At 28.9% G+C, this 21,377-nt stretch overlaps 1 protein-coding gene across 1 annotated transcript in view; it reads right to left on the bottom strand.

Annotated features, from left to right (window-relative positions):
* The window catches only part of LOC129969006 (homeobox protein unc-4 homolog), a 96,362-nt gene extending 77,410 nt beyond the window's left edge, over nucleotides 1-18,952 (bottom strand). The window contains exon 1 of the mRNA XM_056083398.1: nucleotides 18,546-18,952. Coding sequence (XP_055939373.1) covers nucleotides 18,546-18,792 — 247 coding nt within the window. The 5' untranslated portion in view covers nucleotides 18,793-18,952. The remainder of the gene's footprint in view (nucleotides 1-18,545) is intronic.
* Nucleotides 18,953-21,377: the final 2,425 nt, after the last annotated feature.

The following is a 21,377-nucleotide window of genomic DNA, read 5'->3' as shown; positions in this document are numbered from 1 at the left end:
TAATAAATTAGGCAATGAATGATAGAAATGTAAGGTAGTGAGATTAGTTAGTGAAGTAATATTTAGGTACTGAGTCACAGTAAATTAGGCAATGAGTAGTGAGAATAATTAATGAAATAATAATTAAGTACTGAGTCATAATAAACTAGGCAAAGGGCGACAGATAAATAGCGACATTAGTTAGTGAGGTAATAATTAGGTACTGTGTCATAGTAAAATAGGCAATGAGTGACAGATAAGTAGTGACATTAGTTAGTGAGGTAATAATTAGGTACTGTGTCATAATAAATTAGGCAATGAATGATAGAAATGTAAGGTAGTGAGATTAGTTAGTGAAGTAATATTTAGGTACTGAGTCACAGTAAATTAGGCAATGAGTAGTGAGAATAATTAATGAAATAATAATTAAGTACTGAGTCATAATAAACTAGGCAAAGGGCGACAGATAAATAGCGACATTAGTTAGTGAGGTAATAATTAGGTACTGTGTCATAGTAAAATAGGCAATGAGTGACAGATAAGTAGGGACATTAGTTAGTGAGGTAATAATTAGGTACTGTGTCATAATAAATTAGGCAATGAATGATAGAAATGTAAGGTAGTGAGATTAGTTAGTGAAGTAATATTTAGGTACTGAGTCACAGTAAATTAGGCAATGAGTAGTGAGAATAATTAATGAAATAATAATTAAGTACTGAGTCATAATAAACTAGGCAAAGGGCGACAGATAAATAGCGACATTAGTTAGTGAGGTAATAATTAGGTACTGTGTCATAGTAAAATAGGCAATGAGTGACAGATAAGTAGGGACATTAGTTAGTGAGGTAATAATTAGGTACTGAGTCATAGTAAATTAGGCAATGAGTGATAGATAAGTAGTGACATTAGTTAGTGATGTAATAATTAGGTACTGTGTCATAATAAATTAGGCAATGAATGATAGAAATGTAAGGTAGTGAGATTAGTTAGTGAAGTAATATTTAGGTACTGAGTCACAGTAAATTAGGCAATGAGTAGTGAGAATAATTAATGAAATAATAATTAAGTACTGAGTCATAATAAACTAGGCAAAGGGCGACAGATAAATAGCGACATTAGTTAGTGAGGTAATAATTAGGTACTGTGTCATAGTAAAATAGGCAATGAGTGACAGATAAGTAGTGACATTAGTTAGTGAGGTAATAATTAGGTACTGTGTCATAATAAATTAGGCAATGAATGATAGAAATGTAAGGTAGTGAGATTAGTTAGTGAAGTAATATTTAGGTACTGAGTCACAGTAAATTAGGCAATGAGTAGTGAGAATAATTAATGAAATAATAATTAAGTACTGAGTCATAATAAACTAGGCAAAGGGCGACAGATAAATAGCGACATTAGTTAGTGAGGTAATAATTAGGTACTGTGTCATAGTAAAATAGGCAATGAGTGACAGATAAGTAGGGACATTAGTTAGTGAGGTAATAATTAGGTACTGAGTCATAGTAAATTAGGCAATGAGTGATAGATAAGTAGTGACATTAGTTAGTGATGTAATAATTAGGTACTGTGTCATAGTAAATTAGGCAATGAGTGATAGAGAGATTTGTTTATGAGGTAACATAATTATGGAGGTGTGAGGATTGTTAGATAGTTAAGTTAGTGAGGTAAAGAACGATACTACAATTAGAAAAAGATACATTTCTTTGTCAATGATTTCATAAAGCGGAATGCCTTTCCTTATCCATATTTCCTAATGTCCGTTTTAAATGGAAAATTTGAGTTTTAATCCATCTATAATCGTTCAGTTAGTTAATCTGTTCCTCTTTCCCCAATGTGAAAGCAGCTCGTCTTTACGCAGCTATTTATCAAGGGATCCTTACTCGAGAGTGAAGGCGCGTGTCTTTTGGCATTTGGATCGTTAAATCGGATGCCATGATTTATCGCGGGTCGCCAGAGACTTTCGCTCGCTCCAAGGTGACAAATGACTCGGTTGAACTTGGCGATAATTGATAAAGTGCCCCTCGCCAAATGAAAAATGGATGTCGTCCACTCGCCCCTGGTGACATCATTTTAGGCGAATATAATGAGACCCTCAAAATGATCAGTTAAGGATCTTTATTTTCTATACAGAAAATAATCCGACAGTTACTTATATCCACAGTGGATGTTCTTAGAGTTTTGTAAGGGATTAATAAATGTGACTGATAGATTGAATGGTTGGCGATGATTTGAGTGCTTGGCGATGGATAGATAGGTGGAATTGATTGGCGTAATGGTTTTAAAAAGATAACTGAGCATGCCATCAAAATCTAATCGAGGTATGTTGTTGTACGAGGTATCTGAATGTTGCTCTAAGCAAATTTGTGATGTTAAGTCCTTTTTTTCACCACGAAAAGCTCGGTTTAGTGGTTTAGAAAAATGGTTTAGCTCCAAATAAATTTGTTCGGTACATCTGATGTATATCACGTCTGCGTGAATGATTTATTTGATATTTGCAAAAGACAGTATTCTGGTTGCTAAATATTAAAAAAAAAGAAAAAGAAGCATTATCGCTCTGAAGCTGATCTTAAACTTTGGATGAAAAGAAGGAAAGAGTTCAAAATGATCTTCATTAATTCATTGACAAAATTATTGACACCAGAGACGTGACAATAGAGGAGGGGTGGACGTATAGATGTCCTGGACTCTAGTACAGAGGGTATTGAGGCAAAACATTTGTTTGTTTATATTAATTTCAATGTCAAATGAAACGAGGGTGGGAAAATATTATCATTTGCATACTCCGGATGCCATCAACCTCAACCTCCGCTAAGCTCCTGGTGGTGACCGAAAGAGGGAGGGAGATTACAATATACCGTAACTCTGCATTGTTTCTCACTAATTGATACATGGCAACATTCAGAAATGAACAGCTTCGTTATCTATTAATATAAAGACATATTTAGTGTACATGTTTAACATCTAGTCCTATGAGACCAACGTGGGATGGAGGGAGGTCACGAGATGACTTGATGGTGATGTCTCAGCTCCAGATTCAGAACCCAATTCTACTGAGGAACTGATGTATAATCGAGACTAATGCATGCCAAATACATCAAGGTCAGATGCCCATCTGTTGGTGCGATCCAAATAACTTAGAAATGGAGGTACTGTCTCAAGTATCGTCTTCGTTATGGCATCAAAATTATAAGATTCATTTATTATAAGATCATTATAAGATGCGGGTTGTCGATTTTTTAAAATTAAAATACTAAATCGTCATTATTGCTTAGCTATTACAAAGAAATATTAGCAGTTCTGGTTAAAAATAATTTAGAAATGAAAATTAAACAAGTTTGATTTCGAATTTAAAACTATCTAATCCCTCCCCCAAAGAAAATCAATATACGTATTTATAATTAATCGATTTTGACATTTTGTATATAACTCTTTCCTTGGTAATGAATCATTCCCATAGTAAATAAAACTGTCTGAACTATTAGCATATCACAGTATATCCCGTGAGTATATCACATTAACGTTCCTTTTAGTAGCATTTGTTAAGTAAACCCCGTGAATATTTCATATTATTGCCATTTATAATTTACATTTTGAATGTAAGTTTGTTTCAAAAAAATGTTTTAAAGCATCTTATTCATTACCATACTTCTATACATTTGTTTGTATTTACAGAAAAACAATAATTTAGAGAATACACGCCATGTTTTTGTTCAGGGAATCACAGTCAAATCCTTATTCGAAATGCTCTGAAAAACGAGTAATCATTTTATTTAAAGAATCGCAATTAGTTAATGGATTCTTAAAGTTCAGACTGATTTATCGAATTTCATATTTAATTGAAAAAGCGGTTTACAGTTTTTTTTTAAAGATTGTTTCCCTTTAATCTTGAATCAAAATGCATTCATTCATATTCGTTAAATATGAATGAATGATATGATTCAAAGAAATTATTCAGGTCATTTTTTGTACATAACCTGAATAATTTCTTTCATTATATCGTAGTTTATTGATTAGAATTATTTAATCTTTTTAACTCCACTTACTCAAAAAGATTTAAGGCTCATATAACTCAACGGGGAACACTCATACATAAATAACTTAATTCATAATCATATGAATTAAATAAAATCCAGAACATAGGACAAAATTTTAAATAACGTTAAATGTATGTATGTATGTTGAATGTTGTTATGTATTAGTAATACATAACAAATAGTATTATATTTTAATTCTACAACTAACATTGCTTATACAAAGATGAGGGTAAACAATGAACATCAGCATAAATTGTGTGTAAAAAAACACATACTATTTAACTCTTTAACTATTTTATTTTCTTTACTATCTAATATGACACCTTCTATTTTGAAAATATTTTCTTATTGTGATTCAAATGGAAATCCATTGAATACTTGACTTATCTATGTATTCGAAGTAATTTTAATATTGAATTATAATCGTTATGAAGGTTTCGTTTTTTGCTTACAATTTTCAAAATTCAATAAATCGATGCACGTATGGCACTCTGGCAAAACAGTTAAGTGGTTTAAGAAGATATTTTGTGATTACCTTTATGTTTGTATATAGTATATAAAGCTGATTCTAAATTAATGTTACTTACATGCTATTTCATTCTGTTTTGTGTTATTCTAAACTTTATTCAATGTCAGTTATAATTTTGTGAATAGAATTATAATTTGCTACGGTTTATAAATGAATATAAATATGTATCAAATAATATCAAGCAATCCTCAATCAATACTTTTTATATTATGAAATGAATTCTTTTCTTTGAAAATAAGACAATATATAAGAAAGAAAAATTATTTTTTATTTTCGTATAGAAGGACTGAAAATTTAGTTATTATTTAAGGCCAATTTTGAAGAAGCGATATAATTTTTAAAAAAATTCGGTGTGAAAAGAAATCCCCCCTCCCTTAAGAAATCGGTAGTTTCTCCCACTCCGCTCCTTCGAAACTTCATTTTTGAGAAACAAACTAGTGATATCAATATCAATCATAAAACACCAAATATTTCCTCTCAAAATGCTATCATTAGATTTTCTTTTATCCAAATGCTACTGCTCTTTTTACTTTCTGGCATATGAAATATACAAAGAGAAAATAATGTAATTGTCAAACAATCCGAACTCGAAGTTTTGGTAATTTCCGCGTTTCGGACTTCCCTTGAGTTCAAAAAACCAATTTTTGGAATTATACCTGCCGATCTGTCCATTTTCTGTGAACCCTGTAACTAAAAAAGCATTTTCAGCTAGACAGATGAAATTTGGTATACAGTCTTAACGACAAATTTGCAGATTTATGCCATATTTTGATCGAAATCCATTCTGAGGCATGAGTTCGAATTGTTTGACTATTACAACACTTTCTCATTGTGTACAAGAAATAAAAATATTCAAATTTAAAGAAAAATCTTAATTGCTTTTATTTAATAATTTATTTGATGATTTTGCGAGAATATGAAGAGGGACTGTAGTAAAATTACAAGATATGTGAGAGACTAGGGGAAAAAAAAGAATACAATGATTCAATAGTGATGATCGTCTTCACCGTTTAACCAGATGTCACATGCGGGAAGTTAGGTTAAAGGTACTTCTTTCTGCACTTCCATATAATTCGCCAATTTTGTACCTGCATATATAACTTTTCTCTAAGTTATTCTTTTTTTTTTTTTCTGTCTTCGTTACACCAAAGAGTCACTGTGTAAGCGAATATGATGATAAATATAATTAATTATATTAAATACTCATTAAATACATCATATCAAATGTTCGGTTGGTATAATGTGGAAATCTGGAAAGGTGGAATGCTTGCTCAAGTGCCTTCCTTGTCATTTAATCATGGCTCGAAATTTCGAGACCGTCACACAATATTCCTCGCCTTGCTTTAGAACACAAAACAAATATAATTAAACTTGGTAATTCACCTGAAAGCCAAGAGATTGTATATTGAAAAGACTCAGAGATGAACTTTTTTTTATCATGTGAGAACATGATGTTGTTTTGGTTGGGGGTTTTGGAACTCAAAATCGCGTAGGCAATGAATAAAGCATACATGACAATTTTCATCATCATCTTTTAATCGCATATATTTTTTTACCTGCTTTTACTAGTATGGCATTATTATTATTTATGCTTCTTAGCAGATGCGTTTTTAAATGGTTGACCTGCTTTTACCAGCATTGCTTTATTATTATGTATGCTTCTTTGACAGCAGATGCGTTTTTAAAAAGTTGACGTAGAACTATGACATCATAGCTGCATATTTTATCACAAAATTGATCGAGCTCGAAAACTTTGTTTGACAGCTAGAAAAATTGAAAATGAAAGTTTAAAAAAATTATCATTATATATATACATATATATATAGAGAGAGAGACCAATAGAGAAGTCTCGTGATTGTTTCAAACCGGTTTAAACTAGTTAATGACTTAAATAAATAAAGTCAAATAATGACTTAAAAAATAATAATGTTCTCACATGATAATGTGAAACTTGCGATCGTTGGTTTCATTTTTTTAGAATATTTACTATTCTTGGAGGTTTCGACGTAAGCAGTCATATTCTGTATATGCCCTTGATAATGCGTGGCTTTAAAGCCTTATGCTCATACTCTCTTTGTGTTTTTTAAATCTATAATCCATTAATCTTTCATTTTTCCAAGCCAGCGAATTCCATTAAGTATCGAGATTTGTGTGAGACGGGTCAATCATATATTTAAATCTGACCATGATACTATTCGCAATATTGTATCTAATTCGTCTATATATTTAATTTTATTCATTAAAACTTAACTGGCAGTTTTCGTTCCTATCAGGGTAAATCATTTCATTTCACATCCCAACCTCATGACAACTATTAATCTAATCTTAAGGTGATTAACTATATAACTAACAGTAAGATGTCTTACATTGTGATGAGATATCGTGGTATTTTCTCTTTCTGAAAAATGCTCAATGATTTCCAAAATAACCTGACAAATTTGTTGCCTGTCATTAGAAACATTGAATTTCGTATCCCCTCTCCTATATTTTTATTATTTATTTCTAAGAACTGTCAAGTTTAGTTATATATTATCTTTATCTGATTACAAGATTGAAACTCTTATTCTTGGCTTCCATGGATGAATCTGCACAGAATGTTTTAATATGCTTCGTGGGAACGTAAGTTTTTAGCATTGTCAGCACGTTTTGATTCTAATCTTTTCACATCATCGATGTATCTAATTACATCAATGTAGTTGCAATTAGAGTCTAGCTTATTTGTGTCTCGTAAAACATAAGATACAATCAAAGCAAAGACATGTTAATCTCGGATAATGTATGAAAAATTATGGAACTTCTTAAAAAGAAAAGGCGAAATGCAACCTTGGAATTCTAAATTTGTTCAAAAATATTCCATTTTGCATATATCACTCGATTGTCAGGTTAGCTATCATTACGCTATAAATAACTTTTAAAATAAATGGTTTTCCACAATGAAAAATAGTATTTTTATGTGCATACAAAGCAAAAGATTCGAGAGCGAGATTCGAAGATTTTCTGATGATGTTTTATTGAATAATTTTACACCGCAAAGGTCGATTCACACGACTTGGTGACAGATCGAATGAAAAAAAGATCGTATGATAAGAGATCTGTCTTGCCTTTCTTCTTTTCTTTTCTTTTTTTTCTTTTCTTTTCACTTTTTAAGATATCGAATGATAGTTTTCTACGCCGCTATTTATCAATAAGTCATGAATTCTATAAAGACTATTATCATAATTGTTGTTCAATGCATCTCATTCAATTTTGATTCTATTTTCTTTATTGCAAAGATTTATAAAAATGAACATCTAAATGAAATGACGTGTTAAATAATTTATGAGCCACTTTGAACAATAAGTTCTTAGCATAATATTTACTGCTCATGAATGTTGAGCGAAAGGGCCTTTCTTTGCTATCTTCGAAAGGGCCTTTCTGCCATTGCTTAACTCTTCAAATGTAGACTCTTTAAGGTGTACGTACACACTAAAAGATTTTTTTTTAGTTTTAACTTTAAAAATCCAGTTTTTTCACATTAGGTCATTAATATATGTTTAAACTCATTTCAGGGAGAAAAAACCATATTACACTAATTATTAATTAATAAAGTAATATTTAATGAGCTAATTAGCCTATTTTTTGAAACATCATATCTTAAATTCTAATTTGTGCAGACACGCAATTCTAGTTGGAAATTATGCCTAATATTTGTCTCCATGCTGTCTGCCTCAACCAAGTTATAAAAATATAGTTTTTTTTTTAATAATTTTTTCATCGACGATGAATAGAAAAAGCGAGATTTTTTCTGTCATTTTAACTTTTAAACAGCTATAAAAAAATTTATTTCTATAAATATTACTCTGATGGAGGCACAAAACATCCGCTATTTCATACAGATTATTTTGATATATAAATAATTGTATTTGGTAAGTTTCTTGTGGAGTTATGATTGTTTGAATGAAGCAACATAGTGGGAAAATGTCATTCTTCATAAAATGAGTTTTAAAAAAAATCGTAACTAGAGTTTTTAATGAAAGCGCCTCAAGAAAAATAATTATAACTCGAGAAATATTTCGAATACTGATGACACCTTGGTATCGTTTGAAAGCAAAAAGATCAGAGAACATTATTAAGCAATAAAAAAATATTCGGTATTTTGAGCGATTTTCGAAATTTCAAGTGTGTACATACACCTTAACATGACAATTTTTAAAGTCTGGATATTATCTGCAAATTGAGCTATGTCTTGTAGATTTCATTAGGTATAGGGCTACCAGATCGGTATGTAGTCACTTCTTAAGTAATAAACACTTACTAAAAAAGAATTTTTCAAAATTTAAATTGAATTTTCGATTAAAAATTATAGAAATTTAAACGGTTTTTCTCGTAACTTCGTAACATATAATTGCACATTAACATCATCATTATCATTATAACATCATCATCATTTTTACAAAATAATCTTTTTTAATGATAATCATTTGTTATGCATAATGATCCAACTTTTCCTCTCTTTTAATAAAATTTCAAATACGTTGCATATTTTATAATAAGGCTTTTCATTTTTTTAATTACTGAATTTTCACTCATACGCGTTGTGATAATATTAAATACGCTTTCAGTGCGTACAATCAGTAATTACAAGTAAAATAAATAATAAAGATAGATGAATCGAGACTAAAACTCCAACATGTTACGATGTTTCAGATTAGAAGTGCAAATCTGCTTCTTGTTACTTTCACGATTACATAGCATAGAGAAAGTAGAGTAATATATATATATATATATATATGCACCAAATGTGCAGATTTCTATCAAATTTTGAATAAAATATTTCTGAGGAAGTTCGTCCGTCCGTCTGTTCGAATATAAGTTAATACGATAACTACAAAACAAAGAGAGCTAGATAGATGAAATACGGTACACAGATTTAACATCTATAGTGTAGACACGGGTCAAAATTTGAAACAAATCCAACCATGGATTGACCATCTGTCGGTCTGTACTTTCAGAAACATGTAAATGTGATAATTCAAAAATGCATTTACTTAAATATAACAAATTTGGTTTGGGATTTTGTGACTACAAATTTTGCTATATTGTGTCAAATCTGTGTTACAATCGGTTGAAAAAGACATGTATGCAGCGCAAATTCGATTATCGGATGCTATTAACCGTATGCCAGAGATGAATCGCCAAATAGTTTGCCAATAATAACACGATAGATTCAGTAAGAATGCTAAATTCACGCCAAAAGTTAATGTTTCATAACTATTGTACGCCAATGCCAAAGAAGGCGCTTTGTGACACAGAAATTCATCAGAGAATATACGCGAAAGTTTTGGAGGACCCCTCTTGCTGTTTTTATTTTGCATAAATAGCGTATTAATTTTATTACTAAATATATGTACTACGCTTATATGTTAATTCAAATGCTTTTGCAACAAAGCGATTTGCCAATTATGCATTATAATATCACAGATTAGTTCGCTAAATAGGCTAATCGTATAAAAGGAAAGGATTGAGTATGGGAAAGGGCAAATTAATTAAAACTAAAGCTACCGACTTTTACTCAGATATAATTTAGAATGGAAAAATATGCACCTTGAAGTATGTGTTTTTTAAATTTAATTAGAATTTTAATTAATTAAGCTACATTTTAACAAGGTTTTTTTTTTTGTGATAATTTCCGAAATTTTACAGCACAAAAAACATTTTTAGTTCATTTTAAATTCGAAAAAATTCTCTTTTGAATGATATCAATTTAGCTATTTTTCCTGTACTTCGACAAGTTATTTATTTTTTAAATATTTTCTTGCATAACTTTCAATGATACATTAGTACCATTGTTGCAGTGGAATTCCGAGCGTTTTCATTGTTCCATCAAATCTTTAATCGCATGATTTTCAACTATTATTGGAAGCTAAAGAAGAACGATTTCTGCCATTAAAATGAGTAATTTACATGAAGAATCAAAAAATGAAATTATGTTACAGAAAAAGGAAGCACGCAGTTTGAAATGAATTGTCCGAATACTTAAATTTTTATGATGCCGCAAATCCCGACTCTATTAGGCAAACTTCTTTTCTGCGAGAAGAGCTGGTCGCCAAAGGTGGCTAGTATGAAATAATTGTGACATAATTTATACTTTATCGTAGCAAGAAAAACGTGTGCTGTGATGTCTCTGATTCGTCTAATTACAGAATTTTAAATATTTAATTCTGTACTCAAGTTCAAACAGCAATTAATTCAAAGGACAAATATCACTTGGATACAATTAATTTTCTCAGTTTTACTATATGATCTTATATGAATTGAAATGCCGATAAGAGTTTTAAATAAGACATCAAATACATCAAAGAGATCCATGATATAGTTTCGTCATAACTATAATGCATTTTCATTTAATACGTAAAAAAGTATTTTTGCCAACAAATGATTCCTTTCGATTGATCATAATAAAAATGAAAATTATTTATTCAAATTATAATGTATCAGAAAATACAATACAATTGGCCATTGTTAAAATTAACTATTGTCGACCTTTTGCATTGCTTTAAAATATTTCTTTAAAAGCAAGATCATTTTTTCAAAGTGTCCTCATTTTTATTTTTTAAAATTATTTAAACTAATTAACCATTTGACTTACGAATTCATTTAACTTCCTAATTAGATGACACATCCTATTTGGGATATTCATTATTTTTTCAATCCCTATAATAATATAGGGGCATACGAAATATTGTAACTTTTTAAAGTGATTTTTGCTTTTTAAATTACTTAATACTTTCACTTAATTGCTGATTTAAAACTAAAATTCAATTCAATGCGCGAGTCAGACACGTTATTGTATGCTAAGGGGTTAATCTGTATGCCTGTGCATCATACAGGTATCGATTTATCGCTTCTCGAAATATTAAGATGAAATTAAAGTATTCAAAAGTTTTATCATTCGGTGCAAGAATTATACATAATCCACAAAACAAGTGTTCTATCAATTTTTACCTCGGTAAGATACTACATTCCCAAAACGGAAGGTATTGTCTCATTAAATTATGAGAAACGCAAATCAGTTAAGGGGTTAAATCAAAGGGTCTTCCTTCGTCTTGCTCGCGTAATAACACCAAATGTATTTAGCTCTTCACAATATAATGAAGAGAGTTGTGTAGAATTTAATTGTCTCTCTTTCCGCCAATCGAACCTGAAATTTTAGGCAGGTATTGATGTCAAGACCGCAGACCAAATTTCATTTGTGTTAAGTAGATGCATTTTTGAATTATGGCGTTCATATACTGGAAAAGTCTGATACTTCGATAGTCTGAATCCAAATTCTGACAAGGATTTAACACTTTCTAGTGATAATTCTTATAAACCAAATTTTATTCATCTAGCTTTTTATGTTCGTGAGTCATTGTGTTCTCACAGATAGGAATGGACGAAAACATAGATTTCCCATTAACAGAATTCGCCTAAAACTTACTAGAAAATTGCGAATATGGTGAAAAATTTATCTACTAAACTTTGTGCAAGTAGCATGAAATATTGCTGTATTGCTATTCATAGACCGACAGACTGACATAATTCCAAAAATGGATTTTTTTGGATTATGGAACTTGGAAGTTATGAATAAGGAGATTTATCAATATCTCTAAGTCGAGCTTTTTTTTTTTTTTTTTTTAAGAATTGCAATGTCTTCTCTCTGTAATTTCGCATACAAGAGGGGGGAGGATAGCGAGATTGCTTTCCCTTCAACTTTCTAGCAAACTTTCTAATAAATGTGCTTGCATATAATCAACCACGGGCGAAAATTAGCTATGGAAAAGTTATAATCTTACTATCCTTGGTAATTCTTTTGGAGGTTAATATTTAAGATCCAGTCAATACACAAGCACCAGAAAACCGAATGTGTATTTTAGACCCCTTTTTCCCGACATATTGGAACTGAAATTGGGTACAGAACTATAATTGTACATCGCCTAATCACATACCCCATTCTGTTATTTTAAATTACTACATCTTTAAGTTAGCGCGATCACATATTTGTGAAAGTACAGTCTGACTGACTATCAGGTCCTTTGCCAGATTTCGTTTCAAATCTTAAAATGATCTGCCCTTTAGATGCTAAAACTATGAACCAAATTTCATTTACATAAGTTTTGTGTTTCAATTATCGCGTTCACATGCATGCGAAAGAATAGATTGACAGACTGTCACCCCACCCCCACCCTTGGCGAAATTTCAAATTTGACTTTGGATGTTAAATCTGTGTACCAAATTTTATCTATCTAGTTCTCTTCATTCTGTATATGTCGTGTCAACTTAGATTTGGATAATCAGATAGACAAACTTTCTCTGAATGGATTCTGTCTGTCCGGTTGTCCGGATAGACGTCATTCAAAATTAAATAGACATCTGTAAATGTGAAAACCAAATTCTCTATGCTATCCGAATTGTTCAAAACGCTTTTGAGTTATCGTTTTCAGAAACAGACAGACAGATATGCATAGTTTCAGTATTGTGTTTTTCGAACTCCGGATGTCTGAAACGTGCAGATATTAATAAATTTCTAAATTCGAATTTGTTGATGATTTAAGTGTTTTTTTCTGCATACGTTTCGCATGCAGAGAAAAAAGAAAATGAAATTCTTAGGAAATAAATAACAGAGTTTCAAAACCACATAAAAATTCTCGATGGAATAAAAAAGACGACGCTTTAAATTAATTTCCTGTTATGAAGACTTTCATTACAGGTGATTCTTAGATAAGACAGCAAATTAATGTTAAAACGCTGAGATGAATGAAAAGCAGGTAGTGTTTAGAAACCTGTTTAGCCTCAATCACTTTGCGAGGATACAATTTAGTATTTCTTATATGATGAATGAATATTTATTAGTAGTTTTATAGAAGTAGAGGACAATTAATGCATAAATAATGATGAGATAAAATGATAAATCAAGTTTTGTCAACATTGACAAATGATGGTAATGAGATAAATTGATAAGAGAAGAGTAAATTTGAGTATTTAACGAGGTTAATGTTTTTCAAATGTTTAACCTTTCAAAAGATGATAAGGTTAATAATGTTTTCCAAATTATTAACACACACACACACACACACACACACACACACACACACACACACACACACAAATGCTGACATTTTTTTAAAGTAGTTGAAAGAAACTGTTAGACTTTTTTTTCTAAGAATGTAGCAATTGTTCAACTAGCAGGAGTTTCATTCGTCGACTTCTTCGTGTAATAACAGAATATTTTGTGATATTATATATGCAAAGTACATTGTGCTATGTACTATGTACAGACAAAGCTTTATAGTATAGTGAGCAAAAGAAACAAAATGAGTATGGATTTTAAGTATCTTCGGTTTACCAGATTGAGTCAACAATTTAAATCTGATCTGCAATATTGATGAAAAGGCTACATTTCAATTGTGTTAAATTTCTGAAATTGTTGTATTTCCGCGTTATCACGTACAAAATATAAAACCAGAACCGTATTATTTAAAAAAAAAACATTTTTAAACAATTTTAAAATTAAAAAATAAATAATTTTCATGAAAATTATTCATTAATTATTTATTTATTTAATGTTACTGAAAAAATAAAATTTTCAGTAACACCCATTTTAATTACCGTGCAATTTTTTTCTCAAATTTCATGAATTTCCAAAATATTTGTAAGCATATTTTCATCAATACTTTTCATTGCTTTTGAAAATAATTTTATACTCATGCGCGTTATGACAACATTAAATACATTTTCTGGTGCGAAAGATATTTCTCGTTTCTACATATCATTTTAAAAAAATCATTTATCATCATTAATATCATTCAAAATCATTAATAATATCATTTAAAAAATAAGAAAATGCTTGTTTCAAACATCATTATCATGACGTTAACATTATCAAAAACGTTATCATATTACGTTGTATTGAATCCCTTTAATATTTCTTCCTTTGTTATTTTAAATCGATTTACTCCCCTATTGAGCAATTTAACTTAAATTGCTTAAATCGAGAAATAATGCATTAATATGGAAAAGTGGTGTTGAAAGGTAAAATTTTTGCTTTTCTACAATGAACGTTCTAAAATTCTACATTTAGATAAATTTTTAAAAGTTCTATAAAGTTCTATATTTACTGAAACTTTTAAATTATTCTAAAAGATATTTTTAACAATCTTTAAAAAAAACTGATCAGAATCATTCAATTTCAATTAATTTATAAAAAAGAAGTATTTTTTTTTATAATTTAAAATATCAAATACATTTTTTTGTTTGAGCTCTAAGATAAAGTATGCATTTATATATATCAAAATAGTGAATTATTATATTCCGTTTTACCAATTAATTACCCATTACTTTTTATATTTCCTAGGGGATGAGGAACCACTGGGGAGCATTTCTAAGAGTATGAGAAAAATGCTTCAAATTCAAAAATTATTAAGAAGATGTTAAAGAGATGCTTTAAGAGATGTTAAACTATGAAGAACTCAAATTGGTAATTATAACGGTTTCCAGTGACTTTAATTTGTTCAGCGTTTTATATTAAATAAAGTTTAGTGATGTGAAATACACACATTCTGATCAAGAGCACTTCGTACTGTTAAAAGATTCCAATCATAAAAAAGGAAAAGCCTCGAACGTCTAGTGATGATGTTGAAAATGATGTTTCAGACTTTTTTATGCTGTTTTTAAATTACTTTTAATGATGTAGCAGCGGTAAAAACAGCTGAGCACAAAATAATTGTATTTAATTTCTACTCAAGGCACGAGAATATAAATTCGATAACTCCAAGGATAAAATGTATTTTAGAAAAATACATTTAAAAGTATAAAAATTGTATTAAGAAATTAGAAAAAAAAATTATAATTCAGAATTAATTTTTTAATTTAATTTTTTTAAAGTTCGTTTTGTGCAATAATATACTCTGAAGTTTTAGAGGATAAACCTAATTTAAAAATTTAGATTATTTTTTAATTAAAATTTTGGAAAACTCTTTTTAATGAATATTTTCTACTTAAAAAGTAACTACATGCCAAAGTAGGTAGCTTTCTAGGTCTAACAACCTGCCTTGTAAAGGGTTTCGAATGATTTTTAATATTGCTTGTCACATGAATAAAGTTACGTGTGGTGTCGTATGTACCATATTACCATGTTAAATTTCATAAATGACCTGCCTTAATTATTATTATTATTATTATTATTGTATTTGTGAATGTATTATAGATACGTATAAGCTAATAATATAATTCATTTTCCCACACAAAATTTTTATTAATTTTATAGCAATATTTTTAACGGTTGCAAACTAAAATTTTGAGTGTTTTATGCAGATTTTTAAAAAGTGTTAATTAAAACAAAATAATTCGAAAATACTCTAATTACTTAAATATGCATTCATTCAGTACAGACTCTTTTAAATTTTTACACAATTATATAAAATATAAGAAATTAAATTATTAATTAGAAATCGTAGAAGATATTCACTTTTTCAGTATCAATAACACAAATATCCCTATTATATATCGATGTTCAATAAGATAAAAAAAACATTTAATTTGTTATTGAGAATTTCAGTATATTTCTTAAAAAATTCCAAACAATTTATTCAAATCAATACTATGAAATAAGTTTCCAAACTGATTTTCTTGGTATGAGATATATCAAGCTAAATTCTGCTATTCTTTATTTTACCTTCGCATTACTTTTTAAATTAATTATAAATGACATAAAACATTCTTCAACGAAATGCATACAACGAAGATGATTGAAAAGGATCAATGATCAGCGGTCAATGATTAAAAAAGCATTAAGTTTAAAATAAAACATTCTTTGAGAACTCAAGGTCATTTGTTTTTAATTTATTCGATTAACCAAAGTTGTGTAATATTTATAAATAAATATTTGCAACCAAAACATATTTCATGTGATTGATTCTTGAGATTGCATATTTTCTCTACAAATTCTATTGATAATTAATTCGCATTAATTCAATAGCAGTTTCACTTTTCTAATATTTTTGTTTTTAACTTCCATAAACGAAAATAAAACATGCAACAAATAATAATTTCAAAATCATAAAAACATGTTTGCGTTTATAAAAACAATCACGTGTATGTTTGTTTATAATTTTTTTTAGCTTTCTTTTATTTGCGATGAATTTTTTTTAATGTAAAAGAAATTCCCCGCATTGGCCATTTGACTCATTTAAGCAGTACGATTGCATAGATTATTTTTTCTGTTTATAACACCTATCGCTTAAATGCATTAACATTAGAATTCCAATTACCTAAACGTCAGTTTTCTAGATCTCCAACTATCCAGATAATTTTGAGAAAGAAAAATGTAAAGATAATGAAACAGGTATTTCGGTTGTTATTATAATACAGTACAATATACAGTATGTAAGCATATAAAAAGTAAACAACATTGTTTTTGAAGTTATTAAATTAATAAGTTAAAAGCAATTTTCTCTTTTTAATATATAAGATATAACTTTCTTTTTTCCAATCATACGGATTAGATTTGGTGAAATTTACTCTGGATAGATGGAATTATATGAATTAATACATATATAATTTGAATTATATGAATTAATACATATGTAATCGGAATTATATGAACTCTGTATTATCAATTTATTTAGTTTTTAAAAGCATTTATTTCTAAAAAGAGATATTTTTAAAATGAATTATTTAGCTCCAATGTGGTAATAATAATAATAATAATAAAATTATACTTTTTAAAAATTCTAAATTTTACGAATTTCAGACTTTTTTTGTATTCATTTCTAAAGAGGCTATAAACAAGTCTTTATTAATTCATTTATCATCAAATTAAAGATGACAAAAACATTGATTAAGAAAATCAGTGTTAAGTTTGTCTCCAGAATTTTTTTTTTTTTTTTTCATTTTATAAGAGCCTTTAAACTTCAATATATATATATATATATATATATATATATATATATATATATATATATATATATATATATATATTGGAAATGCACGGAAGTACTATTATTATTCAAATATTTTACGTAAAGTTTCATACTGAAGTAATTATCAATAGTATTTTTACAAAATAAAAATGGAAGTGGAGATCGACAAAGATCTGAATATATTTTTCTCATTTCTTATTTTTATGTCAGCATTTTTTTAATATAAATTCAAAGAGTACAAATAGTCTTTTAGTTGTTTTAGTGAGTATTTTGATCTATATGATAAGATATCGACATCCTCTCAAAGTGCTTTAAGAAAAACGTTTTATTTTAAATCTTATATTTTTCACTGAATGCAATACAATATCCTAAAAATTAAAGGAATTTCGATAATATTTTGATAAATTTTGAAAATATAAATTCCTGAAAATACAATATTTTGCATATTTTTACGGATTTGAATCTACGTATTTTAATCACAATACAATTTTACGATAGATAATTATCACAAACTGTATATCCTTAATTTACAAATTTCTTTTAAAAATTAACGAAGTTAAATAGAACAATTTGGCTTTTTATGGCTACCATTTTTATCAAATTGCTTCATAGATTCATCAAGTCTAAACATGCAATGTTGATTTTTAGTTCTAACAAGCACGGATATGCATGCATTAGCTAGAAACTTCAAAGAAATGCTTTTCAAACCTTTGAATCTAAAATATATGTCTTACAGAGAAACAAACTAGAAAAAGAATATTATAAAAAAAATATATTTAATTATGTCTAGCTTTTCTGTCATTAAATGAAAATAAAAACATGTAAACAGTTTTAATTTTACCTTTAATTATGCATTAAAAATAAGGAATTCGGAAATTTCAGAAAACTACTCGTTCTAATGAAACTATTCAAGAGCTATTTTTTGTCATATAATATGCATAGATACTTGATATAATTATTTTTTAATATCTGAAGCACTAAAAAACAGAGCTATCGATTATTCGTACGATATTCTTGGTATTTTAATATCGGAATGTTTGTTAGCAAATGAACAAATCTTACCTTTTTTAGGTAGGCTTGGTTTCCCAACAGGTGATGTGATGATCTTTTGTTGGGATCCCCGATGTACTGCCGGTGTATCAGGTACGCTAGCGACGAAGGGAGGTTGTACACCTAAAATACCTTCGATACTGTACGACTGAGGTACACCTGGCCTCAGCCGCGCGTAGTGATGCCCTAAAGGCACACTGTACGGTGCAATGGGCAAAGTTCCCACCAGCGGACCGGTGGCGTAAAGCCGGGAGTCCATGGCTCCTGCCTAATTGCATTAAAACTGGATGTCTGACATGGCGGCCATGGATGCAGGAGCAGCGTCTTCAGAGGCTCCGCCCATCGTTTGGCAATGACCAATGAGATTCTTGCTCCGCCTTTCTGGATGATGAAGGAGGAGCTTGGAAGCATGCACGCTGTTCCTGGACTTCTTTTTGAGAAGCTTTCACGTGCTTCCTCTTGTATTGAACTGTGAGCGCAACAAAAAAGACACACTCAATAAAAGGAAAAAGTTTTTTTTTTTTTTTAAATAGTTATTTGAGAAAAATGTTAATTATTTTTGTATACGAAATCAATCATTTTATCTTCAAACTTTTTATTAAAATTAATTAACTATGTGAATAAAATGGATTTATTATTTTAAGAATGATAAAATATAGCTTCTAATGAATTTTATCAGTGTCAGATTGGTCGATTATACACCTTCATCATATTTGCTATGAACAAACTTGATATAATTGATATGAGTTTATAAATTTACTAATAAAAGAAACGATTTGGCATCTCACAATCTTTATTATTGCAATCATAACACAATCTTTATTTCAAAATCCCGCACGAAAAAAAGTTATTTTGAAAAAACATTTTTGAATTTTTTTAAAAATTGAAACGAAATTTTATCACTTTCAAACCGAAGTTTAATCTCAATTAATATCTCATTTTAGCACTGATTTTAAATCCCATTCAGGAACATATAAGTTTGTATTTATAATGTATAGCTCGAATTAAAAAGCTACGCATTTAAACAGCTTTGAAAATAAAATACAGATATATGCTATAAAATATGTCTAATACTAATAAAGATAAAAGTCTGTTTATTTATTTGTTGACTATCTACAAAATATACCATTGAATGCAGAATTATTAAATTTGGCACAGATATACTGTTATAGAATGGGAATATGTGCCGTAGAATTTTCTTTTTATAATTATTTTAATTTAAATTTTTATTATTTAAAAATTAGATGCAATTTCGACGCTTTCCGTCACTTTCTCTTCAAAAAACTTCCGAGAGAATTATCTCACAAAATCCAGTTTTACAATATTTTAAAGTACAAAATCTTATCTTTCAAATAGCTCTAATTTTGTACAAGATTTAGTCTAATTTTTGCAAACTTTAACTATTGTAATATGTAATCAAAATCTTCCAAATAAACACTTATTTCTGCTTATTTCTGGTTCGAAATCATTAAAAATATTTATTGTGAGTTCATAAAAAACAAAATTAATAACAGATTCAAATTTATGAATTCCGATCTATCATCCACAACTATGAGAGTTGGAATTCCTCTGCAGTTTCAACTAAACACTTATATCAAGGAAGTATTTATGGGTGCTTCCATTATCGTCAGAAAAAGAAGACAAATTTTTTTTTTGAAAATAAATAAAGGTCTTGAGTAGGGCTGTGCCAATTTTCGATGTATCGAAAAAAAAAAAAAAATCATTTTTGAAAAATCGATTTTTCGATACCAGCTTTCGAAAAATATCAATATATCGAAATCATGATCTTGAATAATAGTTCACGATAAATCGCGATACGATAAATTGGTATTTACTATTAATTTGCGTTTTCGATTTCGTTTTGATTATCGGTTAGGGCTTATTTTTGTTGATCTTCATTCTTTTTCATCTTCATATAGAATTTTATTAATATTTCTCTAAATCCTGTCATATTCTAATATATAAAAATACTTGTTTTAAACGCACTGTTATAAATTGTAACACGCCGTCATTGCTTTGGCATTGATAACTTTACTAAAGGGGTTTTAAGAAAATTACTTTCTGCCTATTTTTATTCAAAAGAAAATAAAGATTTTTACTATATAAATTGAAATTTCTTGTTATTTGAAGTTATTTTGATCAATCAATATGTTAAGAGGTACTATTTATAACTTATAATAGTTATACATAAGTAAGGATATCACGATATATCGAAAAATATCGATATGTAGTAGATGATATATCGCGATGACGAATCGCCCAGCCCTGGTTTTGACTAACTATATTAATAGCGAACTAAATCAATGAAACCCAACAATTCGAATCATATTTCAAAACTGTTCCCAATGTTGTTTATATTTACTATGATTTACTTTCATAATATACTTTTAGAGATTTTTACTTTTTTCTGATTACAATATAAATCACTGAAAAGCTTTATAAAGCATTCCTTTTCTTCTTTTTTTTCGTATAGATAATATAATTAAACAACTTACTGAAAGTTTTGGGAGAAAAATTTTCGACTAAAAATAGATTTTTCGAAAATCGTTTTTAAAAATATATTTTTAATGAACTTTAATTAGATTTATTTTGTAACGGTGGAGAGGGGATGAGTAAAACGAGATCTTGTTTCTCGAACATTCAGTATTTGTGTCGGCTTGTCTGAAAATTTATTTGTCATACAATCATGAACGAACCAAGCTTTGTTCCATTTTCTTTGAAATTCACCGCGGAAACGTATATTTGTAAACACGTATTTTTGAGCTGTTTCGTGGCCGAAGAGAGAGAAGTCACTTTGAATTTTAAACTTCGCTTTATTCCATCCCAGGAGGCATAAATTAGGTG

The sequence above is a fragment of the Argiope bruennichi genome, chromosome 5 (genome assembly GCF_947563725.1).
Source record: "Argiope bruennichi chromosome 5, qqArgBrue1.1, whole genome shotgun sequence".
NCBI lineage: Eukaryota > Metazoa > Arthropoda > Arachnida > Araneae > Araneidae > Argiope > Argiope bruennichi.
This window is presented reverse-complemented; position numbering and strand designations above follow the sequence as displayed.